At 44.9% G+C, this 17,361-nt stretch overlaps 1 protein-coding gene across 1 annotated transcript in view; it reads right to left on the bottom strand.

Moving 5' to 3' along the window:
- Positions 1-10,880, bottom strand: part of PANX1 (pannexin 1) — an 85,317-nt gene extending 74,437 nt beyond the window's left edge. The window contains exon 1 of the mRNA XM_032295758.1: positions 10,344-10,880. Within this exon, the coding sequence (XP_032151649.1) occupies positions 10,344-10,524 (181 nt within the window). The 5' untranslated portion in view covers positions 10,525-10,880. The remainder of the gene's footprint in view (positions 1-10,343) is intronic.
- Between the last annotated feature and the right edge of the window lie 6,481 nt (positions 10,881-17,361).

Genomic DNA, 17,361 nt, shown 5'->3' on the forward strand with positions numbered 1-17,361 from the left:
CACACTACCTGACTTCAAAGTATACTACAAGGCTACAGTAATCAAAACAGCATTGTGCTGGTACCAAAACAGAGATACAGACCAATGGAACAGAACAGAGGCCTCAGACACAATGTCACACATCGACAACCATCTGATCTTTGACAAATCAAACAAAAACAAGCAATGAGAAAAGGATTCCCTGTTTAATAAATGGTGTTGGGAAAACTAGCTATCCATGTGCAGAAAGCTGCAACTGGACCTCTTCCTTACACCTTATACAAAAATTAACTCCCGATGGATTAAAGATTTAAACATAAGACCTAACATTATAAAAACCCTAGAAGAAAACCTAGGCAATAACATTCAGGAAACAGGCATAGGCAAGGACTTCATGACTAAAACACCAAAAGCATTGGTAACAAAAGCCAAAATAGACAAAAGGGATCTAATTAAACTTAAGATCGTCTGCACAGCAAAAGAAACTATCATCAGAGTGAACCAGCAACCAAGAGAATGGGGAAAAATTTTTGCAACCTACCCATCTGACAAAGGGCTAATACGCAGAATCTACAAGGAATTAAAACAGATTTATAAGAAAAAAACAACTCCATTAAAAAGTGGGCAAAGGATATGAACAGACACTTCTCAAAAGACGACATTTATGCAGTCAACAAACGTATGAAAAAACGCTCATCATCACTGGTCATTAGAGAAATGCAAATCAAAACCACATTGAGATACCATCTCACACCAGTTAGAATGGCGATCAATAAAAAATCTGGAGACAACAGATGCTGGAGAGGATATGGAGAAACAGAAATGCTTTTACACTGTTGGTGGGAGTGTAAATTAGTTCAAGCATTGTGGAAGACAGTGTGCCAATTCCTCAAGGATCTAGAAATGGAAATACCATTTGACCAGCAATCCCATTATGGAATACATACCCAAAGATTCATAAATCATTCTATTATAAAGACACATGCACACATATATTCACTGCAGCACTGTTTACAATAGCAAAGACTTGGAACCAACCCAAATGCCCATCAAGGATAAACTGGATAAAGAAACAGTGGCACATATACACCATGGAATACTATACTATGCAGACATAAAAAAGGATGAGTTCGTGTCCTTTGCGGGGACATGGATGAAGCTGGAAACCATCATTCTCAGCAAATTGACACAAGAACAGGAAACCAAATACAGCATGTTCTCACTTATAAGTGGGTGTTGAACAATGAGAACACATGGACACAGGGAGGGGAACATCTCACAATGGAGCCTGTTTGAGGGTAGGGGGTTAGGGGAGGGATAGCAGAGGGTGGGGCTATTGGGGAGGGATAACATTAGGAGAAATATCTAATGTAGGTGAAGGGGGGATGGATACAGCAAACCACCATGGGATGCGTATACCCATGTAACAATCCTACACGATCTGCACATGTACTCCAAAGCTTAAAGTGTAATAAAAATAAATACATAAAAATAATAAATAAATAAAATACAAAGTTACTGGCTCTATATATATATATGTATATATAAAGCCTGGGGGAAAATATACTAAGAATAATGGTCATCTGTGGTGGTATTATAGATTTACTGCTATTTTCTCTTTTGTATTTTCCATATTTTCCACAATAAGTTTTATCTTTATATAATAATATACACATATAAACATTTATATTTTAAAAAGAAGCACAAGGTTTAGAATTTATTAAACAAAAAAAGAATCCACTCCCCACCACCCCTTTCATCCCCCACAGAACTAGGTGTGCCTAGTACCAAGCAGATGGCAGATTCTCTTTAGGTCCCTTCTCCCCAAGCAACTCATGTCTCCCTGCTGCCCCCAGAAACCCCACGACATGCAGCTGGGCCTGCCTCACCCAGAGTTCCAAGTTTGGCCAGGGCAAATGCCCCCAAACTGCCTTCCCTTCCCCACTTTAGACCAAGCTCTCACTGCCTCAGTTAGGGGTTTGACAAGGAAGGTGTTTGCATGGTTTTTTAAAAGGATGTTACTAATCCAAACCTAGAGTTCATGAAGGTCCTACGGGTGGTGAGGTTTTGTCTATTTCAAAACAATAGACAAAGTAGTTTGTCTATTTGTCCATTATTTCCAAATAATAGACAAACTCTTTCCCCACAAAGTAATTTGTCTATTTATTTTGAAATAATATACAGATTAGTATATTTTTAACCACTCTCATCATTATTCTCATTATTACTAAATGTTTGCTTATTATCTGTCAATTCATATTTCTTACTTTATTATAGTTTTCTAGTCAGCTCCAAGGCCACTATATAGAGTCTCCAAATATTTTTGATGGAAATCTTTTTCAACACTGACTCAGTACACACAATATCCCATTTTAAAGACAATACAATACTGAGGGTCTGAGAAAGACTAAAATCTTACCAACATCTCCGTTTTGTTTATTTACACACACTTTATCAAAGAATGCCTACTGACTTGGTTTGGACCTGTGTCCCCAGCAAATCTCATGTCAAGTTCCCAATGTTGCAAGTGGGCTTGGCAGGAGGTGACTGGATTACGGGGGTGGATTTCTCATTAATGGTTCTGGACCAACCCCAGTCCTATATAGTGAGCGAGTTCTCATGAGATCTGGTTGTTAAGGAATGTGTAGCACCTCCACACAACTCTCTCTTGCTCCTGCTTCTGCCATATAAGACATGCCTGCTCCCTGTTTGCCTTCCACCATCACTGTGTTTCCTGAGGCCTCCCCAGAAGCCAAGCAGAAGCCTCTAAGTTTCCTGTACAGCATGCAGAACCATGAGTCACATAAACCTTTCTTTATAAATTACTCACTCTCAGGTATTTCTTCATAGCAAAGTGAGAACTGCCTAATACTTCTATGTATCAAGTTTTAAGGACAGATGATCCTGCCCTCGATGAACTTACAGTATTCAACAAATAATTATGCAAGTAATTACCTAACTTCAAGTTGTGGTAAATGTTAGGAATGAAGCTTAGAGTGTTATGAGAATATGTATCATGAAGTTTAACTTAAAGTTGGAATTCTACCCCTCGAAGGAGGCCCTTTCTTTCTTAAAACCAAGAGCACATAAAAATGCCTCTTCCAAACTTCTAATGAGGTCATATTTTGAGGGAGTTAGGGCTGGACGGTGTACAGGGCAGTGTTTTTTTTTTTTTTCTACTTATTTCAAATAGGAACACAGGAATGCAAAACTATTCTGGAAAATGATTTCATCCTCCTGGAAACCAATACTGCTGCAGTCTCCTTTCCTTTCACTGTTGAGAGGAAAGAAATACCTACAAAGATTTTCATGCAAACAAGCTTTATGTGTGAGTGCAAATTTTGAAAGAATGCAAATGTCCATCATTAGGGGATGGCTTAGATAAATTATAAGAATATTCTAAGCTATGGAATGCTGTTCTATGATAAAAACACTGAGGTGACACCTATGTACTGGCACTGAAAGCTCTCCAAACATTCTAAGTGAGAAAAAGCAAACCACTATGGTATGCTCAATTTGTTTTTAAAAATAAGGTGTACACTTTATATTAATGCAGAGAAAGTGCAGCACTAAGGCTGCACAAAGTGTCCACCTACCTCCAGCACATGGTGAAAGAGATTTATGAATCCTTTACCATGATAATGTATTTAGGTACTACTTGTACAAGAAAAACATTAACCAAGTAAAACATGTATCCAACAGTAGAGTCTCTGGATAGCAAGCATCCTTCTGGAGGGGTCAGGAGTCTCTCTTGGTTCTCAGTATGAATTGAAGATGTGCTATTATAGAAGCCATGCCATGAAACCCTAAATATTGACTCACTCTAATAGACAATCCTGAAAAGAATCGATCTGCTTTGCCAGCTGGTACATGCTGAAAAGCAGCCTGAAAGTATTCCCAAAAACAGGCCTAAATTCAGCCATAACAGAGCAGATGACTTAAGGCACCCAGCTGTTGACTCAGTTGCAGGAAGTGAAAGGGGAACTCCAAGTAAATGATATTGGAAGCAGCTGCAGTTATATCTGTCCTTTGGCTCGCTGGGGCTGGCCCAATGCCTGCCCTATAATGAGAGCAAAAGAGCAACACTAACTAACTCAGAAAGTCCAAGTCCCTCTATGCCCAGAACTGTGGCTGCCCACTGGGAGGGCAGCTGGGGAAGGAGGCAGGGTCCCCAGTTGACCAGACACCCTTTCCCTAGTAAACTACTGGCTGCCCTAGCTGCCCACCTGGTCCAGCCAGCAAGATTCAGGGCAAGAAACATCCCTGCAGGAGACGTTTCCTTCCCAGGCTCTCCTTCCTAGGGGGTATGTGTTAGGCACCAAGGAATTAAAGCAACCCCTGAGGCCTTAGACCTTGTACAGCCCTAAGCCCAGGGCACAGGACATCCTGTCAAAAGACGCCTCGAAGATGAATCCCATCCAAACTCTGGTCTGTTGACGGTTTTGTCTTAGTCTAGGCTGCTGTAAGAAAATCCCACACACTGGGTGGCTTAAACGACAATTAATTTATCACAGTTCTGGGAAGTTCAAGATCAATGTGCCGGCAGATTCAGTGTCTGGGGAGAGCTCTTTCCCTCGTTTGCAGATGGCCATGTTCTCCTTCCGCACTCACACAACTTTCCTTGTGGCCACACTTGCGGAGAGAGGAAGACAGAAAAAGAGAGGAAGGGGGAGTAGTGAGAGGGAAAGGGAGTTAGAGGGAAGGTCGGGGAGAAAGAGGGATTTCTTCCTTTTTTTCTGAGGGCATCCCATCATGAAGGTCCCACTCTTGTGACCTCATCCAAATGTAATTACCTCCCAAAGGGCTCTCCAATTATCATCACATTGGGGATCAGGGCCTCAACATATGAATTTTGGGGTTGGGAGACACAAACATTCAGTCCATAACTGCAGCACACTTAGGGAATTCGTTTCTTCCACAGTTTAGAGAAATACTTGTAGAATGTCAGAGCTTGAAGGTCACACCATGCTATCATGCTTACATTCTGCACAGTTGCTGCCCAGCTATTTCCTATACCTCTTCCCCTCAATGAAATGTGCTGCACCTCTAGCGGCACCTGAGAGCAGACGTGCTAGAGTTTCAGCAGTTGCGTAAACTGCCCTCAGTTTTGGCAGTTTTTTTTACATTCGGGATGATGTCACCCCGCTTTTAATAAACATAAAACAGAAGCCAGATGGAGAACTTGTTGGGAAATAGGATGTAGAGCCACCAGATACTGGTGTAGGGGCAAGTCAGACATGAAAAGGTTGGGGCAGAGGAGGTAGTTCAGACTTTTTTCAGTAGGCATTAGGAGGTTTTGGAGGGGAGGAATATGAAGGATGTTGTGCTTTAAGATGATTGATCTGCCAGCCATGCATGGAATGGATTGGAATGCAGACCGTGGACATGGAGAGGCTCGGTAACAGGCTGTCAAAGTTTTGCAAAGGAGAAGTTAACAAGGGCCCAAACTGGTGCTGTGGTCTAGAGGATAGAAATGAGTAGCACAGAAGGGCGTGGTAGCTAAGGAGCTATTTTTCCTACTGCAAAAAGGGCCTCCAGGTACCATCTCTCAGCAGCTTACACAACAGTAACGCCCACAGGGTACCCAAGCCTCACAGATCACACACGTCCTTCTTCCACAGTACAGCCATTCTGCACTTTGAACAGATTTTTCCTTCTCACAAAAACAACACAAAAAAAAGAATGAGGCACTTGCAATATAGCCTCAGTTTACAAATCAAGTGGGACCACTTACCTATGATGATGACGTACATCCTTTATTGCTATCATCAGAGGCAGGTGTCTGGGAGCGGGGCAGGACGGGCCTGACCCAGGACAGCACTTGTATCATTAAATGGCACTCAAAGGGCTCACTTCCAAGCAACTGAGACCCTTAGCCAGAACACCCCTACCATTCCCTCAGCCCAGCCCTTCTGGAGAGCTCCCTAGTGAGCACTGGCACTTCCTTCACTAAATTTCTATTGAGCACTTGTTGCAGGCAAGACACGATAGACAGCAGGAGGAAGAAAAAATGAGGGCTGGTGAAACTAGATTCTCTCTTCTCTGGCTCCCACCACACAGCCTTTCTAGTCCAAAGTCACAATTGAATTTAAACTGTCTTCTGCTGTGTGTCACTTATTTTCCCCCTACCCAGCTGAATCTCAGCGGAGGCAGGCCTGCAGTATTTTAGAAATGCTGAGTAGAAGTATCAGGCCTAAGCAGACAGGTGTACATTTTAGTTCTTATATTCACTCCTTAGTATTCACTGTCCAAAAACCTTAAAATGCTCTCAGCCACAACTCAGAATGAGTCTCCTGGCCACTCCCTCAAGTGTTTCTGCTTGCAATTCTCACTATCACAGGGCACATCTGGACCGATGAGTGGCTGCACACCATAGGCTGCTGCAAAGACTACCAAAGTTGCCCTCCACGTCGACCGCGATACCAGCCCTACCATGCCCCTCCAGACCACATCACTTCTACAGTCAACCTCAACCTGTGGACAGGCAGATGAAGATCTGCTGAATGAACAAGGCAGAGTCCCACCACCCCGGGCAGCCCCACACCAGTGCCTACCACGTGGGACCGGTGTGGGCTGCTGTGGGAGGCAAGAAGCCAGAACCTCCGAGGACTGGCTGAATACAGTGAGAGAACAGGCCAGCCTAAAGGGAAGCCTTGACTATGAAGCCACGTATTTTCTCATATGAGGACATTCCCTCTCTCTAACCTGCAACACTCCCAACCCAACAGGGAACCTGCTCTGAAATCTGAAACACAATCCATGCACATTTTTTGATTTAATGGATTTTCTTTAAAGTAAAAAATCCTTTCTTTAAAGTAAACAAGACATTGAGATAACGTCTGCAGATTTAAAACGTGGCTTCATCCTCACTCTGTTGATAATTACTCCCTCCCTCTCTGGTGCTTGGAATACTGTTTTGTTGAACTTCACACAGAGCATTATAACCTGTCTACGCGTGTTCTGCACAAAGAAAATTTCCTATAAAGGAAAAATCACCACAAAGTTTCAACTTGAATCCTGTTTTACAAAATACCGGTTGACAGGAAATTTAGTTTTTGGAAAGTAACTGGAAAATATAATTTATTTCATGCTTAAGGAGATTTTTATCACAAGAGTTGAATTCTTATATGTACTAGTTTATCATACAGGTGGAAAAGGAAAAACACGTCATTACAGTTGATTTTCTAGTTTCTAATTTTATACACACACAGCCCAACACTAACAGGAAAACAATGGGACTTGCTGTGCCCTCTTTCATGTGGAGCCCCTGGACACTTACTTACTTTGGCTTCCACCTCTCCAGGTGACTGTGCTGATAAAGCTCCCATGGCCACATGTTGTCTCACACATCTCAGCTTCAGCCAATGCTGCTCCACACACTCGGAATCCTGCCTCCGGGGTCCACTTTGCCCTGAAACTCTCACCGTTCCTCAGTCAGAAGAATCCCCTCCTGCTTTCCCACAGCACCAGGCTTTAGTTCACACTTTTGACACTGCCCAGATTCCATAAATCCTGCATTAGGAGGGTTATGCATTCAACTTCTCTGCAAGACCGCGCTTCCAGGGGGCAGATTCTATGTCCTATGTGTATCTGACATGCCATTGCCAAGGTATAGTATCATGCACACCAGAATCAATAAACAACATCTGATGATGCCAAAGCTATCACCTTTCATTCACTCAACACGTGTTTAGAGTAGTTTCAATGGCCATGCAAAACACACATAGATAGATTATAATGCTGTGTGTGAAGTTCAACAAAAGAGTATTCCAAGCACCAGAGAGGGAGGGAGTAATTAGCAACAGAGGGAGGATGAAGCCATGTTTTAAGTCTGCAGGCCTTATCTCAATGTCTTCCTGGGGCCTGTGTTCATTGACCAATATGGTGGGCAAAGTGCCAGCTCCACTTCAATTACTTTGCTTTCCCTTTATTGTCATTCTTATCTTTTTTGGTTTGTTTTTTGCTAAGTGCACATTGCTAACCACACAAAATTAAATGCTGCAGGACATGATCCCTCCCACTGTACCAACTCCGTGTATTAATCTATGTACCTCTCCCCACCTCTCGAAAGCCCTTCTGGTTTTATCTAAATGTATACCAGATCTAATAGGTCTTCCCTTTTTCTGTTTACCTCATCCCACATGTCTGTCCTCTCTTCGAACTCCTGAAAACACTTCAGAAAACATGGGACTCCGCTCGACAGCACCTCACCCAAGGGCCTGCCAACCTTCACCAGTCCGGATCTCATAGCTCAACACCTGTTTGGATACTGAATTACACACAGCTGAATGACGTTACCTGCTAACAGATATGTTCTAGTGCCCAACTGCATAGTAAACTGCCACAGGCCAGAGAGGGGGCAGGGTGAGAACAAGGTCTCAAAATCCTTTCCCATCTCCCTCAGCACACAACAGTGCTATGCACACAGCATGAGCTCACACCCTTGCTAGGTAAAACCACCCCCAATCACCCAAAATTACCTCTCAGGCAGCCCACCAATTTAGATGTATCTAAGGCATTACAAGTGCAGGTGCCTTAGGGGTCCCTCTAGTACATGCGCCAGAGGTGGAGACTGGTCACAGAGGGCGATCAACTCCTCCTTCCTGCCTTTCTGTCCCAACCAGGGACCCAAGACTTGCACCTCCAAGACAGGGACCAGGCCTCTTTTACTCCCGGGTCCTTGGAGGTCAGCACTGAGTTCAGCACACAGCCAGGAGATTGAGGAGCACACAACTCGATGAGGAGTTGACTGAAGGGAGAGATTATCTCCAGGACACACGCTATTTGGTGGTTTTCCTTTCAGCTGGAAGCCTCAATTCACTGTCAAATGGAAAGTGAATGAAAATCCCAATGACTATGCCTATGCAAAGAGCAGGAAAACTAGAAACTAATTTTCCACGATGAATTTGGCAGCTTCCTGCCAAACTGAACAACTTAGTGTTGCAGGCTGCAAAATCAGACTCATCGTCACTCTTTCCTAACCAACTCTTCCCTCAACTTCACTATTCCCATCACCCCCAACACCACACTCCACTCACCCAGACATACAGCCTTCGCAGCAAGTTTGACTAGTACTGCCCTTCATGGCCTATTACCCGCTAGGTACTCACGTGCTGCTTATTTACTTCTTGATCTTACAGCAATCACCCACCCATTTTCTTCCATTCACACCATCTGTGCACAGGACTTCAACAGACTCCTTGCTTTAAGGCACCTGGCCCTCCAGGTCCCACCCTCTCACCTTCTTCCCAAACCCTATATGCCAGCAACAGGCTAGTATTTACTTAATGCTATTGTTTTCAACCACTCTGTCCTCTGCTCAAACAATAAACTTCACAGTTCTGAAACCATCAGTCTATACTCTTCTGTTCCAGGCTGACCCAGGCCCGTATTCACTCTCAGATCCCAAGGACACTCGACTAATCCTCCTGCCGGCTATGACAGTCACTGTGTCTCTGTTTCCGGGAACATAAAACATTCTCTGCCATCTCAAAACCTTAACAAAGGTCTTACTCCTGTTTATCCAAATCCCACCCACCCTCTGACAAAAGTTTCCCCAAAGTCCAGCCACACTAGGCCCTCTCTCTTCCCTCAGCCAGGGAACTGTAGTTAACCCTCCTGCACTACCTTCCTCCTGATTAATAAAACGCTCTCCTGTGTGGAAAGTCAGAACAGCTGATGAGGAAGGGCAGCCACGAAGCCACGTGATCCTGCCCAAACCACCAGACTTACCAATCTCAAACAACAGCTATGAAGCTCAAATGAGAATTTACAGGAAGGGGACTTGTTCATCTCACATTCATAAGACTGTCCAAATGAAGGATCCTTCTAAGGCCTGCCAAGTGCAAATATTTCCTATCATTCACAACCCTGCAGAGCTAAGATCTCAGCAAATACCAATTAAACGTAAGACAGTGAAAGAACCCACTTCTCCTGGAACACTGATCTTCACATTCTCCATGTGGCCACTCAGGAACTTCTCTGGTACAATATTTTAGGCGGCTGGACAAGTATGTAGGAGACAGGGAAGAAAAGAAGGGACACAGCTATTCTTGGCAAAGCTGGTGGCAAGGTGCCGGTTCTAAAGGTGGGACATGAACTGTAAGCCACAGTCCCATCAGTGGCTCTTAGGGAACAAGAAAACTGAGGAGCAGGGATGCAAGCAGCGTAGACAAGGGTACCAATGAAACACCTGAGCAAAGAACACTTTCGACTATAAAATCGGGGCCACTATCGTACCTGACATTTACGACCATCACAGTTGGGCGTGCCCAGACTTGGGCCTATGAGCCGTAAAATCGTAAGATCGCAGCTCACTCGGCCAGACCCAGATGGCCCTCCCCTCCGACCTAGGCAAGGCTTACCAATGGAGATCTCCTGGGCGAAGGCCAGGGAGATAAGCAGCAGGGGGAGCCCCACGGCGATGCACGTGACCATCTTGTCCACGGCCAGCTCCAGTCGCAGCCCCTTGAACTTGGGCTCGGTGGGCTCCTTCAGCAAGAAATCCGAGAACACGTACTCCGTGGCCAGGTGGGCGATGGCCATGGCTGCGGCGCACCGCGGTCAGCCAGGCAGGTCTGGGTACCGCCGGCGTCTGGAGAGCTCCGCGGCGCCTTCGCTCTGTCACCGGCCTGGGGCGCAGCTTTCGCTTTCCTTTTGCCCGCTCCCCGACTGCGCCCAAATCCCGCCAGCCTTTGTGTCTCAGCGCCTCCCGCTCGCAGCGACCCCGCTGGGCTCTCGCGCTCGCCGCCTCCGCGGCGGGCGGGGCGGGGCGGGGCGGGGCGGGGACCCGGGCGCTCCGATTCCCGCAGTCCCACCCCGGGGGCTCAGCCCGTGCAAGTCCCGGGGATGCGCGGCACTCAGACGCGAGCCTCTCCAGCGAGCCCGCAGGCGCTTGAACCTCCGGCCCGCCCCTCCGCGCTGCCCAGACTAAAGCGGACTGCGGGCCAGGAGCGCTCTCTCCGCCAGCGGCGGCGCACTCTTCCGGAACCAGCCGGGGAAACCGAGTACCCAGAGGCGTGGAGTTTCCGGAAGACGCGCTGACGCGGGGCGGGGTGGGCGCGGCTGCATCCCGCGCCCCTCGGGCCCACCCTCTGACGCAAGGATCTTCCCGCAGAATGAACCGGCAACCAAGAGAATGGGAAAAAATTTTTGCAATCTACCCATCTGACAAAGGACTAATATCCAGAATCTACAAAGAACTAAAACTGATTTACAAGAAAACAAACCCATCCAAAAGTGGGAGAAGGATATGAACAGACACTTTTCAAAAGAAGACATATATGAGGCCAACAAACACATGAAAAAATGCTCATCATCACGGATTTTTAGAGAAATGCAAATCAAAACCACATTGAGATACCACCTCAAGCCAGTTAGAATGGCGATCATTAAAAAATCTGGACAAAACAGATGCTGGAGAGGATGTGGAGAAATAGGAACACTTTTACACTGTTGGTGGGAGTGCAAACTAGATCAACCATTGTGGAAGACAGCATGGCGATTTCTCAAGGACCTAGAAATAGAAATTCCATTTGACCCAGCAATCCCATTATTGGGTATATATCCAAAGGATTATAAATCATTGTCTTATGAAGACACATGCACACGTAAGTTCATTACAGCACTGTTTGCAATATCGAAGACTTGGAACCAACTCAAATGCCCATCAATGATAGACTGCACAGGGAAAATGTGGCACATATACACCATAGAATATTATGCAGTCATCAAAAATGATGAGTTCATGTCCTTTGTAGGGACATGGATGAACCTGGAAACCATCATTCTCAGCAAACTGACACAGGAACAGAAAATCAAACACCACATGTTCTCACTCATAGGTGGGTGTTGAACAATGAGAACACATGGACACGGGGGTCGGGGGGAGCATCACACACTGGGATCTGTCGGGGGAAATAGGGGAGGGACAGCAAGGGATGGGGAGTTGGGGAGAGATAGCATGGGAAGAAATGCCAGATATAGGTGATGGGGAGGAAGGCAGCACATCACACTGCCATGTGTGTACCTATGCAACAGTCTTGCATGTTCCACACATGTACCCCAAAACCTAAAATGCAATAAAAATATTTGGAAAAAAAAAAAAGAAGAAGAAAGGAGGAAATGCTCTGACCAGTGTCCACGGAAATTAAGGCTATTGAGGTGGAAATAATTTGATTGATTGGAAGGTAAATGTGAGGATCCACCCAAGAAGACTTACCAACAAAGTTGCGCATGTTTCAAAGTTTATTAAACTTTGGAAGGCTTTTAAAAGAAAGTTTAGGAGAAGGGAGGAGGACCCCTCATATCAGAGTTGGGTTTTCGGAGGGTACAGTACAGAGGTTACAGTCACTGGCTGCAGATGACAACACACAGGCTAAAGTGCTTTGTGCACAAGAAAATAAAGTTCATATGATTCAGAAACAAGTCAGTCTTCTTTTCAATATCAGTAGTTTACATATTAATCAGTACATCAACAGTTCGAGGAACTGACAAGAAGATTTAAAGGACTCACAGATTTTTTATTCAGAGACAGGATCTAAGCCACGAATCATAAGACCTTCCTCAGACAGCTTAGTTTGAAAGCCCTGACAAGTGTAACATGTACGTTATCACCAGGAACATCTGAAGCAGGTGGGACCTGCAAACATGAGGGCTCCTTGGGACAGGGCTTGGCTGCCTTCTCTGCGGGTCCGCGTGTATCCACAATGTACCTCTCTACCCCAGCCTGGCCTCTAAACACACATCCAAGAGCCTATACAGCTCTCTCTGTGTAGGTGGCTCACAGGGCTTCAAACTCATAATGGCCAGGACTTCAGTCCATCTTCCCCTTAAACCTCAGCTCCATCCTCTACATCTTAGTAAATGCATCACCAGCCACCCAGGCACCCAAGTCGGAAAACTGGAGCACCATCTTCAACACTCCTATCTCTCACAGCTGCCATAACTAATTTTCAAATTCTCTTACTTCCTTCTCCTAAATATAGCAAATCTGACAGCTCTCCGCCTGCGCTGCCAATACCCAATTCAACTCACCGTTCCGTCTCCTAACCACATACAGGAATATGTGGGACAGGGTCCCCATATTCCTCTACAGCTCCTCTACAGCTGCCAGGGTGAAGTTTTCAAAGCTCCAGTCTGATCATCTTCTCTACTTAAAGTGTACATTGTTTTTAGCATAAAATACAAATGCCTTAGCATGGCCTCTGCCTATCTCACCACCAGCCTCACTGCTTTCCTTTCAGTTCTTCAAGTTGGCTAAGACTCTGGCCTCCTCCAGGCTTTCCCACCCAAAACACTCCCCACAGTGGCCCCTTTGCCTGGCCCAGCTTTATTCACCCTCCTGGCCTCAGTTCGATGTCACTTCCCCGGGAAGGCCTTCCCTAAGTAGACAGACTAGATTGCTTCCCTTTGTGAAATTCTCCCATAATACTAGCCACACTGGTTATTAGTTGTGAGTCTTGGGGAGTTCTTTGACTGTCCTATGTCTCAGGTTTCTCATGTTAAAAGGTTGTAACTCAGGGCTGTGGTAAGGACCAAATGAGTTAAAATGTGGGACGTGCCCACTGTAGTGCCTGACAACTTGTGAGTCTGGGTGCATGTCGTCTGTCATTGTTGCTCTCTATTTTTCCTTCTTAAAAATAGTCACAATTACAACTCAACAAATATTTATTTATTTGATGTTTGCCAAACAGTTTTTATTTGATGATGCAAACAATCTTTATATGATCAGCTTCTTGAGGGTAGCTCCATGCCCATGTGTACCACTTTTATCCTCCTTAGCACAAACACCTCAACAGAGTGGAAGTTTTAATTCATATTATTAAATAAATGAAGGAACCTGAACACTTTTTAAAACTGGCCCAATTCACACTCATTTATCCATACATTCCAGCTTATATTACAGGCTGGCGATGGGCCAGTTCTGGGCTCAGTGGATGGGGAAGTAGAAATGAAGTGAATGCATTCCATTTCCTCAAAGACCTTATGGCTTAGTAAGAGAAATAAGGCATGTACACAGTTAACTATAATGCAAGGTAGAAAGAGTAAGTGATTATTGTGAAAAGTGGGGTATACCAAGGGAAGTGCAGAGAATAAGTAGGGCCTGGGAAAATGTGTTCTTTGGGACATTTAGAGCTGGGACAGGGGCTTTCTGGCAGTCAGGAAATCATGGGTGCCATTTCCCTTCTCTCCTTGCCAAAATCTACTCATCCAGTAGGCTCAAATGGCCCCTTTTTGGGAAGCCTTCCAGGATCCTCCAGTTGTGATGAATCCTTCCCTCCCTGGTTACTCTCTTCCTCCTGCCTAGCAGTTAGCTCATTCGCCTTCTGCAATGGGATGGTGAATTGTATATCTGTTTTTTCACTACATATCAAGTTCCTTTGAGGATCTGGCCTAAATCTCAGTGTTTGCATAAATTTCCCTCAGTCTGGGCAATTTTTACATTCAGTATGATGTCATTCCATTTTTAATAAATTTAAAATAAAAGCCAGATGGAGAACTTGTTGGGAAACAGGATGTAGAGCCACCAGATACTGGTGTAAGGCCAAGTCAGAGATGAAAAGGTTGGGGCAGAGGAGGTAGTTTGGACTTTTTTCAGTAGGCATTAGGGGTTTTTGGAGGGGAGGAATACGAAGGATGTTGTGCTTTAAGATGATTGATCTACCAGCCATGTGTAGAATGGATTTGAATGCAGACCGTGGACATGGAGAGGCTCGGTAACAGGCTGTCAAAGTTTTGCAAAGGAGAAGTAACAAGGGCCCAAACTGGTGCTGTGGTCTGGAGGATAGAAATGAGTAGCACAGAAGGGTGTGGTAACTAAGGAGCCATTTTTCCTACTACAAAAATCAATCAAACAATCTGACATGTGCCAACGTTCTTCAGGGATAATGAGAAGGTAAGACCATGGGTTCAATTCCTGGGTTGTCACTTCACTTGCTATATGACTAAGGCTGTGTCCCTGGAAATCTCTAAGCTTCAATTTCCCTATTCTCCAAATAGGGATAATGCTTCCTACCTCATGGGTTGTTCTGAGGATTAAATGTGATAATATATGTAACAGTGCCTGCCACTCAGTGTCGTTTAGCGTTTGATAGCTGTCATTACCAAACGTAGGACTTGAATGCATCAAATTAGAGTGTAGATAACATTGCTTTTTTAAAAAATAGACTTTATCACTTGAGGCCAGAAGTTCAAGACAAGCCTGGGCAACATAGCAAGACTCTATCTCTACAGAAAATTTTATTAACAAGTAGCCAGGTGTAGTGTTGCGTGCCTGTAGTCCTAGCTACTCTGGAGGATAAGGCAGGAAGACTGCTTGAGCCTAGGAGTCTGAGGCCACAGTGAGCTATGATCGTACCACTGTACTCCAGCCTGGGTGACAGAGCCAGAGTCTGCCTCTTCACAGACACACACACACACACACACACACACACACACACACACACACCAGAGTCCCCATAAACCCTATTCCTGCATCCATTCTACACATGACTGGCAGATTAATCATCTTAAATCACAAGACCCCTATTATCATCATCTTACATTAGTGCAGCATATTTCTTACAACAAATGAGACTATATCAATACATTAATTAAGGTTCATAGTTTATTCGGATTTCCTTAGTTTCCCCCAATATCCTTTTGTTCCAGGAGCCCATCTAGGATGCCATAGTATATTTCTTTCATCAGCTTGTCTTCTTAGTTCCTCCTGGCTGTTTCTCAGCCTTTGTTTTTGATGACATCACTCTTTAATTATAATGTACATTTAGGGATTAAATCACACATCTTCCTCCCAAGGGTTCCACCCTTCCTCTACCTCTTGCCCCAGTGTCATTTGTTAGAAGGAAGCCAAGGTGGAAGCCAGGTGCAGTGGCTCACACCTGTAATCTCAAAACTTTGAGAGGCCAAGACCCATAGATGACTTGTGGCCAGGAGTTTGAGACCAGCCTGGTCAACACAACCAGCCTGGCCAACCACATCTCTACCAAAAACACAAAAGTTAGCTGGGCGTTAGCCAGGTGCGGTGGCACATGCCTGTAATCCCAGCTCCTCAGGACGCCAAGGCAAGAGAATTGCTTGAAACCAGGAGATGGAGATTGCAGTGAGCCAAGATCGCAACATTGCACTCCAGCCTGGGCAATAGAGCAAGACTCTGTCCCAAAGAAACAAAAAAGAAGCCAAGGTGGGTTGTAGACCTTATAACTAGTCTCCCAGAACTTTGTTTTACTTGTTTGAGACCGTTGGCATTTGAATGAGAGCTTATGCAACCAAAATAGTCTAACTCAAAATAGTCAAGTTCGGTAGGCTGCCTGATCTCTTTATATATTCATTCATTCAATAAAAATTTGCTGATAAACTATTCTGTATTTGTACTGTAATCTCTGCTGGGGATGCAACAGTGAGCCAAATAGGTCAGGGGTCCTTGTTTCCACAGAGCTACATTCCAGCCAAAGAGTCAGGCAAAACTTAAGCCAACAGACATAAAATGATTCTGTCCTGTAATAAGTGCTGCAAAGGAAAACACTGAAGATAGGAAATAACGGAGGGAAGGACCCACTTTAGAGAGGGAAGTCAGGGGAAACCACATGTGAACTGGGGATGTGAGGAGAGTGTGGTGGTGAACACAGAGTGTCAACTTGATTGGATTGAGGGATACAAAGTATTAATCCTGGATGTCTCTGTGAGGGTGTTGCCAAAAGAGATTAACATTTGAGTCAGCGGACTGGGGATGGCAGATCCACCCTTAATCTGGTAGGCACTATCTAATCAGTTTCCAGCAAACATAAAGTAGGCAGAAAAATAAGAGAGGAAGAGACAGGCCTAGCCTCCCAGCCTACATCTTTATCCTTTGCTGGATGGTTCTTGCCCTTGAATGTCAGAATCCAAGTTCTTCATATTAGGGACTCAGACTGGCTGTCCTTTCTCTTCAGCTTGTGTGTGTGTGTGTGTGTGTGTGTGTGTGTAAATACAGAGAGGGAATGAAGAAGCTAGAGAAGAAGACCATTTCAGGCATAGAAAGCAGCATGTGCAAAGGCCCTGAGGCAAGAAAGAACTAGCAGGGCATAGCAGCAGATGAAAGCTGGAGCAGAGTTTACGAATTTGGAGGAGTGGGTATGGGCCAAGTCAAGCTGGGTCTTAAAGACCCAGGTAAGGAGTTTGGATGTTATTAAAAGTGCAATGGGAAGACAGCAAAAGGCAGTAACCAGGGAAGCGATGAGATTTGTAAGAACATGAGGCAATGTGTGGACAATGGTTGGAAGGAGCAGTAGTGATGAGAGAGAGGCTGGTTTGAGGACCATAGCGGTAACCCTGCTCAAGCAGGATTTGTGTGAATCTGCAGCCCAAGGTCAGGATTACAGAAACACATTTTGAATTTATTAG

This window comes from Sapajus apella, unplaced genomic scaffold (genome assembly GCF_009761245.1).
Source record: "Sapajus apella isolate SASKATOON/1434 unplaced genomic scaffold, GSC_monkey_1.0 scaffold34, whole genome shotgun sequence".
Classification (NCBI taxonomy): Eukaryota; Metazoa; Chordata; class Mammalia; order Primates; family Cebidae; genus Sapajus; species Sapajus apella.